This window comes from Morus notabilis, unplaced genomic scaffold (assembly GCF_000414095.1).
Source record: "Morus notabilis unplaced genomic scaffold, ASM41409v2 Scaffold127, whole genome shotgun sequence".
Lineage (NCBI taxonomy): Eukaryota > Viridiplantae > Streptophyta > Magnoliopsida > Rosales > Moraceae > Morus > Morus notabilis.
The window spans coordinates 135,378-144,124 of NW_010366377.1; the positions used below are offsets into that span (position 1 = coordinate 135,378).

The 8,747-nt window shown below is 35.5% G+C and overlaps 1 protein-coding gene and 1 long non-coding RNA gene across 2 annotated transcripts; one reads left to right on the forward strand and one right to left on the reverse strand.

The window, feature by feature from the left end:
- The first annotated feature begins 3,645 nt into the window (after positions 1-3,645).
- On the forward strand, positions 3,646-4,151 carry LOC21397266. The gene is made up of 3 exons (XR_002903270.1): positions 3,646-3,715; positions 3,811-3,952; positions 4,077-4,151. It is a non-coding gene; the product is annotated as an uncharacterized LOC21397266 (long non-coding RNA).
- Positions 4,152-6,122: 1,971 nt separating this feature from the next.
- Positions 6,123-8,190, reverse strand: LOC21397267 (40S ribosomal protein S23). The gene is made up of 4 exons (XM_024173530.1): positions 8,104-8,190; positions 7,170-7,325; positions 6,936-7,062; positions 6,123-6,479 (listed from the first exon to the last, which is right to left on the reverse strand). Exons 1-4 carry the CDS (start codon positions 8,106-8,108, stop codon positions 6,339-6,341), a joined length of 429 nt encoding a protein of 142 aa, XP_024029298.1. The 5' UTR covers positions 8,109-8,190; the 3' UTR covers positions 6,123-6,338.
- Between the last annotated feature and the right edge of the window lie 557 nt (positions 8,191-8,747).

Below are 8,747 nucleotides of genomic sequence, written 5' to 3' on the forward strand. Positions count from 1 at the left end.
GCTATGCCTATTATGTCCCTGTTCCTTACTTGGAGGTCGCAAGTCCTTCAATTCTTTTCTTGAGAGAGAGACAAAAAAAAAAAAAAAAAAAAAAAAAAAAAAAAAAAAAAGGAAAGTTGTCTAATTCTTACCTTCTTACTGTCATATCTCTTCGTCTCTCTCACGCACACAAGTAAACGACAGTTGAAAACCAAATATTAAAAGCATGCCATGCATGATACAGAATTCCAGACAATTAATTTATGGATTCGAATCCCCGGATTCTCCAATCAAATCATGAATTGTAATTGAGATCATAGTAGTTAATAAAAGGAAATCAACATTCAAATTTTCACACAATTTTGAAACTATTTTTAGCAGGTGAATTTGGGAAAACGACAATTGAAGCTTTCTTTCCTTTTTTCAGCTTTTCTACAATCTACATTCCCTTCCACGACAACTCATTTGACTTTTTCCCAAAATTCAGTAATATATTTCACGCTCCATGGACAAACCTTCCCGCTCAATTTAAAGGAAAAGTAACTTAGGCAAACATTAAGTCACCTGCGGGGGACAATACTTCATTTTCTCTTTACACGTGGCGGCGATTTACGCTTTAAGTAGCATTCTCTAAGCCTTTCATTGGGCCGTGAGATTCCTAAACGACAGCCCATGAAATTCATCAAAATAATTAGAATCTTCATCTTCGGTTCAATTTGGATTAGTATTTCAGCTCCTTTGAGTCATTGTCCTATTCGTCCTTTTATTATTCCTAAATAATTACTCTCTCAATCTCAATATATAGCTAATAAGAAAATGTTTAGTCGGCAGTTTCAAAGTATGATTTGAATTATAATTCATGATTCGTTACAGTATTTTTTCTTATAAAAAAATACATGTAAATCAAAAATAATTCTAGTCACATGATTCTAATCTATGAATCAAACATCTCTTTTAGGGAACGTTTGTTTCCTATATTCGTTCCTGATTCTAAATCATGATTCATGATTCTCTACAGTATTTTTTCTCACAAAAAATACACGTAAAACGAGAATAATTCTAAATTATGATTCTGAATACATAAAACAAACGTCCCCTTAAGTAATTCTGATATTCGATTTTCAAATTCTCAATTAATTCTTTCTTTCTTTCTCTAAGTTTGAAAACTTCCGGTTTTCTTCTCTCTTTCTTCTTTGAAATTCCTCGTCAAGAAGCTCGGAATCAGTAGAGAAATGTCGTCGGAGAATGAACTTCGGCAACTCCGTTTCTCAGGTTTGTCTCTCCTAATCCTATATTTTGCGTCTTCAAGATCTTCTTTTTCTTGTTCTTCAAGAAAATTCTGTGTATTACGTTCTATGCTTTCCAATATCTATGCTTGTCTTCTCTCTCTCTCTCTCTCTCTCTCTCTCTATATATATATATATTATATGTTTGTATGTATGTATGTAAAGTATAACGATATGTCATGTGTAGTTATGCGTATGCATATGAATGCAGAAGTTTAATTTTCTGGAGAAATGAAAAATTAGCATTCAGAATTGCACTGTCCACCAGAATATAGATATTAATTATCTTTAACCAAAAATAAACGAAATAGAAGGAGTACATTGATGATGTTTGTTGCGTTAGAAGTTGAGAGGTTCTCAATTCGAAATTTTACTTTCCAGTGTGTGTGTAGATATATATATATATATATATATATATAGTATCTGTGCGGGCGTGTGTGTGCTGGAACTTTTTTTTTTGCCTCGTTTTGAGGTTAATGCTGGGAGTGTTGGTGTATTCTTTTTCTAATCAAAGCCAAGTGATTGGTTTCTGTTTAAAGTCCTGACTTTAAAGTGTGATTTTTGTCCCAAGACAATAACTCAATATGCAGTTACTTTTAGAGCTAAATGAATTGTTGGTTTTTTTAGGGTTTTTTTTTTTTTTTTTTTTTTTTGGGCAATAAGCTTCTGAACTTACTACAGGAAAATTGGTTGGTAAGATTTACTAAGGAAATGCAAGGTCCTACAGATTCCAAAAACAAGAGGAATGGACATTATAAAGACTTTTGCATTCCGTCTTAACACTTTGCTATTTGTTCTATACGTTGTTGTTCGTATTGAATTCAAATAGAACTGAGTTTTAAGAAATCTCAGATGATAGGGAGAAGCTTGACGGTTTTAGGCTGTTTGATACTGAGAATCCTCAAGACGTCAAGAATGCAGCAAATCTACACAGCGAAAGTGACCAGAAGCGTCTACAGCACGAGCCAAAGTACAATGTCCGGAAGAGTTTGGCTTGGGATAGTGCCTTTTTCACAAGTCCAGGTATCTTTTATGTCCTGAGCATAGTGTAGGTCCTTCTTGACTAAAATTCATTATACATTACAATATTCTTGCTGCACAAAGCTTCATTTTTTTTTTTTCACTTGTTCCTTGATTAGGAGTTCTGGAACCGGAGGAGCTGTTTGGGACCGTTAACTCTCAGTTTGTGGATAACTTGGTTGATATATTTGGGCATGAAGAAGAAATACTATTTCCCTCTCGGTCCTTAGAACCTAAAATAACGAGTAGTGTTGATAAGTGCGATTTGCGCAAAAGCTTAGCTTGGGACAGTGCCTTCTTCACAAATGCAGGTATGCCTTATCTAGTATGATGCTAATACAAAAGAGCTTCTGGCCAAACGTTTTGTTAGAAAAGTTTTGTTCTAGCTAAATACAGTCTTCACTATCTTTTCATATGTGCACAGGAGTTTTAGATCCTGAAGAATTATCAATAGTAAATAGAGGATTCAAGAACTCAGGAACATATCTGCCTGGAATTCTAGAAGATGTCTTAAGATCTAATGAGTCAAACTACAGCGTAGATAGCGGCTCTTCCTCTCTAACGAGCCTTGAGATTGATCTTTTTGAAGATATGAGAGAATCATCATTTACTTCAACTAATAAACTCTCTGTTTCAGCGCCGAGTCTTAAATTTCGAAGTATAAAAGGTAAGTAATAGATCCTTTTTAATGTTATCGCCTTAGTACCTGACCTGCAGCCACACATCCCATATTTTGAAAAGCAATTACAGGCAGTTTCTATTTTAAGACCTTTTTATTCTGTACATTTGTGTAAATATATGCTTATTCTGCCGCTACTTTTCAGATTCAAATAAACTTGAGGCACCGTCTCGAACGAGGGTGAGTTCTTGTCATTGACAATCATTCATTTTATGATTCATGTGATGTTTCTTTTACAGTGAGGTTATCTACGTTGAAATTTCAGGTGAAAGACATGCCGACATCCCGAAGACAAAATAGCAATCCACATGGAGCAGAGAGATGTAAAAAGAAGGCTTCTTTATCTGCACCCTCGTTGAAACAGGTGCCCCTTATATTGACTGATTGCTTGCCAAAACTTTCCATGCATATTCGTGTGTGTAATCTGACCAAGTAAAAATGAGACGTTATTAATGTTAGTGGTAAGTTCTGTAGTTTTTCATTCAAGTAGCTGTGCTTTAGATTGCTTCTTTTTGCTGTTCATGTACATCGAATTTATGATGCTGTGATTGTAACAAATTAGTTATTCTTACAAAACTTCACTTGTTGATTGATATAAAGCTTCCTGCTGGAAGTGGGGAACTGAATTTACCGTCATTTCTTAGACCACCAAAGTCATCAGACCAGATTAAAAACACTCCAAAAGGTTTACCGAAAAGGGCTCCTTTAGGTGCAAGCCTTGTCAAAGCCAGAATTACAAAATCTGCTTCTGGTAAGACTATACAAGGAGTTTAAATTCGTAGATAGAGTTTTCTTTATTTGTGAGCTTTGAACTAGCTCACAATGAAGCTCGTGTGCTTGTCACAGGACAATGTCTGAACATCCCAAAGAAACCTTCTACGGATAACTTGAACAGCGTCTCCTGTTGCTCTACACCATCACCAAAATCATCTTCATTATGTTTTCTGACAGCAACGCATGAATCAGTTTCTTGTTCCCTAAGTAACAGGTTTTGCAATGCTGCCACTGCTAAATCTTCATTCAACCTTTAAGACTTAAAAACAAAAAAACAAACAAAAAAAGAAAAAGAAGAAGAAGAAGGGGACTCACAAACTTGTTTATTTGGCTGCCAGTGGTTCAACATTCAAAACTCCTTTGAAGAAAGCTGAGCTGGGAAGTTCTTGTCATTCTAGTTATGTGTTCTCTTGTCCGTCACCTGACAGTTCCTTTGAAGGATGGTCCTCGGAATCATCGTCCACTTCTGCTATTGAGAAATCTAATAATCCCCAACCCAAAGAAAATGGAAATCAAGGAAAACGGCTCCTGAAACACCATATTAAAAAGGCACCACTTGGAACTGGTGCTCTTCCTTTCACTGAGTTGAAGAATACCAAGCCCTCAGGTCTTCGAATGCCATCACCGAAAATTGGTTACTTTGATGAGGTTAGTTTTATATGTTTTTCACTCTGCTGATCAAATGTTAGTATTTTTTTTTTTAATTTAATTTTACGCTAGAAAGAGTTGTAATTTTTTCAAGTTTTACAGTTAAATGTGGTTTGGGTCCCAAATTCCCATAGTGCTAAGCAACCTCTATCGTTAATTAGATTTTTTCTGCTGACAGGAAAATTCTTCAATAGCAACAACAGTTGAAAGTGCACAGTTCAATCCTGGTACACAAAGTGCAATGTCAAAAGTTGGGAGCGGCATCAGTGTTCTTAATCGCCCAGCAAATCGAGCTAAAAATGGAAAGCCAAAGATTTCCGGAACAATATCTGGGACTCCTAAGCAAATTGGACCTGAATCTGCCTTGCAAATTACATCTAAGAATCCAACGAAGGATGCAAAAGTACAAAATACTTCTGGCAATGAACATGTCACGAGGGCCACTATTGAAATCTGTTTCCCCATGGCTCTTAGAGTTAAGAAGGATTTGCCTCTAGAAAGAACTAGCAAAGACTGCTTGGAAACCAAGAAAGTGGACAGTAAAGGGCAAGATGCTGCAATTGAAGGTATTCGATCTAGTTCAAAGGCGGAAAGCGAATGTGATGAAGGGTCTATGAAAAATAAATTTGGCAGAAAGCATAAGAACCTGAATGAATATGAAGAGCATATGAACTGTCCTGGAAAGAACCTCCGCATACATAACGATAGTGACAAGGAAAATGTTTACAGCTTCAAAGAGCAAGTAGACGGTTTAAGCAAATACGTCGGTACAATTGATCTTGGGGGTGACATGGTGATAGAGCTCAAAGTCAACAAGACCTCCTCACATTCTCAATCTGCCGTCTTAACTCTGAAAATATGATCGTCCTGCATTTCGTCCTCGGCTGAGCCCGATTCCCTCTTTTTTTTTTTGTAGACAAAATGAAAATTGCCAAGACTCCCGTCCGAAGGGGAAGTCCAGTTTGTTGTCTACCTACTTGTGTATTCTGTAGATTCTGTAGTTAGAAGAACAAGTAAAACTTTGCAGCTACTTTTTTCCACAGTATATTACCAATTAAAAACCTTTTTTTTCGCTTTAAGGTTTGTAGTTTCAGTTGGCTACGACTTTTATGCACGCTTGAAGCATTTCGTAGGGATCATCCCGGTTGACGGTGTGCGAGGGACAATTTGCATCTCGGACACAAGTTCTTTCTTTGAACTTCTGTCAATATTTGGGGATAGTCAACCATGATTTCTTTGTTGAGAACTAATATATTCAAGAAGCTAAGCACTAAAGAAGATATCTGCGATGCAAAGAACTTCACTAGACTTGAATGGAAGGGACAGTCATTTTGTTATTTATTTGAAATAAATATAATTGAAGCATCCGTGTTTAATTCAAGTTTGACAGATATTTGCATTTCAACGTTTAAGTTCTTTACTTGAGCTTTTCTCTACCGGGGATAGTAAACCACTACAGATTAGTTGAGAACTAGCATACCCAAAAGCCAAGCCTTTCAATATTCATCGTCGCCTTACAGATCAGGTAATGAGAAATGCAGTTTCTGTGCTTATATGTTTTTGCCCGAAAGAAAACAAAAATGTACATTGTCGATAAGGAAACGTCTCAAGAAATAGCACTTCCGGTAAAATTTTATGAAAAAATTCTGGTATTAACATGTATAGATTATGTTGTCCAGGTATATATATAAAATAAAATATCCACAGTAAAACAATTGCTACGTTGCAAATTACCATCAATAGAATATTCGCTTTGGGCATATTATGGAATCAAAAATCATAGTTGTTCTACATTTCCAAAATTTCATTTTGCTTGAATAGATCCAAGTTCAAAGGTACAAATACAAACTATTGCCAAAATGCTCAGATGGTTCAACAACTATCATCTAATCGAAACACAAAAGCCGAATAGCTGGTTATATAAAGCGTAAATCAGCTCCCAAAGCAAATATCTAAGACCTCGGCTTTTCCTTTTTCTCTTTAAAAAGAGCCAAGAGAGATACTCCAGATACCTTCACAACCTTGAACCTGACTCCAGGAATATCTCCCACAGCGTGTCCCTTTCGACCAAATCCGGCAATCAAGACTTCATCCTGCACCAATCACCATCATCATTAAGCCAAGTATAGAAGGTAACAATGAACACAGAAAGGGCATTAGTTTAGAAGCAGAAGATCTACTATAAAATGCAAGTACTCGAGACTTTAATTAATTAAACTAAGGAGTCTAGCTAAAACATTCATCCAGTGGCGCACTCATTCTCTTATGAAGGCCTCCGCAACCGTTGAGTTAACTACCACCACAACTATTTGTACAGTGCCGCAACAGAAAGTATGTAACACGGCAGAGTTGGAGTAGAACCATAAAAAACAAAAAAAAAAAAAAGGGAGAAAAAAATGTGGTTTAAGGTCACATGCTCATTCTATATGATGAAGTTTTTTGATCAAATTCTAAGCTAGCAATGTATTTCCGAGTTATGTATTGGCATGACAATAATGCAGCTTATGGCAACTATAAACGCTCCTAGATGATAGAACAACAAGACTTACATTTTCCTCAATGTAATTTAAGCAACCATCATTAGGAACAAAAGCAGCAATCTTCTTCCCGTTTTTGATCAGCTGAACACGAGCACACTTTCTAATAGCAGAGTTTGGCTGCTTAGCCTCAATGCCACTGCAACAAAAACCATTGTAATGGTAAAAACTCAATGCCAAACCAAAATATCTCTAATACAAAAGATTGTTTCAAAGAATAAACGAGGGGAAAAAAAAACATCATACATCTTTTCCAAAACAATGCCTTTTGCGTGAGATGAACCCGCGAATGGTTTTTTCCATTCGTTCCCAAGATGGGATTTCTTGTAAGCCTTATCAGCCCACCTCTGCCTTCTGCGGTGAGACTTCAGCTTACGACCAGCTCCCAATCCACGAGTCTTACTGCAAAAACAATAGTATTTTTTATTTAGTCAACAAATTCTACCCGTCCGAGCAGTATATTAGTAAATGCATATCCATGTTTAAGGCTACATTAAAAAAAAAACATTATTCTAAATGGTTTGAAGGAATGAAGAGTAATTACATCACTCAAAGGAGTCACAACAGTAATTATCAGAAGAAAAGGAGAAGTCCTGCTGAAATCACGCTAAGAAATTCCACTTCAATACAATATGAAATATATACAAATGCCTCAGGAATTCAACACAATTTCATCAATTAATCAATTTGACCACACAAAAACTCTGAAAAAGTTCACCCCCTTTATCCTGGAATTCAGTTTCATACAACTAATCAAATAAACTTAAAAAAATGTTTTTCATACATTTCAAACATAAACTTAAAGCATCTACATTTTTCCCATAGAAGATCTTGATAACTAGCCAATTCTATTTGGCCAAAGGTTGATCTTGAACTAACCCATGTTCATAATTTTTGTTTTTCAGAACATCTTTACTTTCTCTTCAAATTTTTCTGCTTTCTGGGTTACCAAACAGACCAAGTGATAATGATTTGCACAAAACATGAACTTTTTTATTTTTGTTTTGTTCATAAAGTTCCCTTATCTGCTTCATGGAGAGCTTATGAAAACAACCATGCTTTGGATCTTTTGAACCATTAAATCTCTAACATCCATGAAGAAAAAGACGAGAGCAGAAATTTTTGAAATATTCGAAAGAAAATGGACGAGAAAAACCGCAAGAAACGAAATAGTACTTACCCCATGGTGACTGAAAGATATGATACCTCGGTGGCAGAGGGTGAAAGAGAGTTCTGTGTTTAGCTGAAAGTGCCGACCGGCCAAAACCCTAACCCTAGATTTTGGATGTCGATGGCGATTGGGTGATATATAGTTCCGCAAAAGCGAAAAAGCACCCCTCAGTTTTGTTGAAATACGACGTATGCCCCTAAATTTTTTGAAATTCAAAATGTATTCCTTTACCTTCTTTTAATAATTATTATTCCGTTACATTTTTTTATTAAGAGGAGATCACTATGTTTTGAAAAAAAAAAAAGTTTGGTAATTATATTTTGTAATAGTAAAAAATTCTTTTATTTTTTAAATATGTTATTTGGTACATAAGGTTGTTTCTTGCGACAAATTTTTTTATATATATTTAATTAGTTAACCAGAAACTAACAACTTCAAAATAATTTTTAAAAAATATTTTGAATTTAAAAAAAAATTCTAAAAAAGAAAAAGAAAAAGAGATAAAATATTATCCCTAATCTAAAGGGCAAGTGTGTGAGGAAGCACAACAATATTCTAATAGGGTGATGTTGCACGACAGAGATGTGAGAGCGATGGACTGCGGGGAGAGATGTAACGGGAAAGCATAATAAAAGAAAAAAATAAAAAAAAAA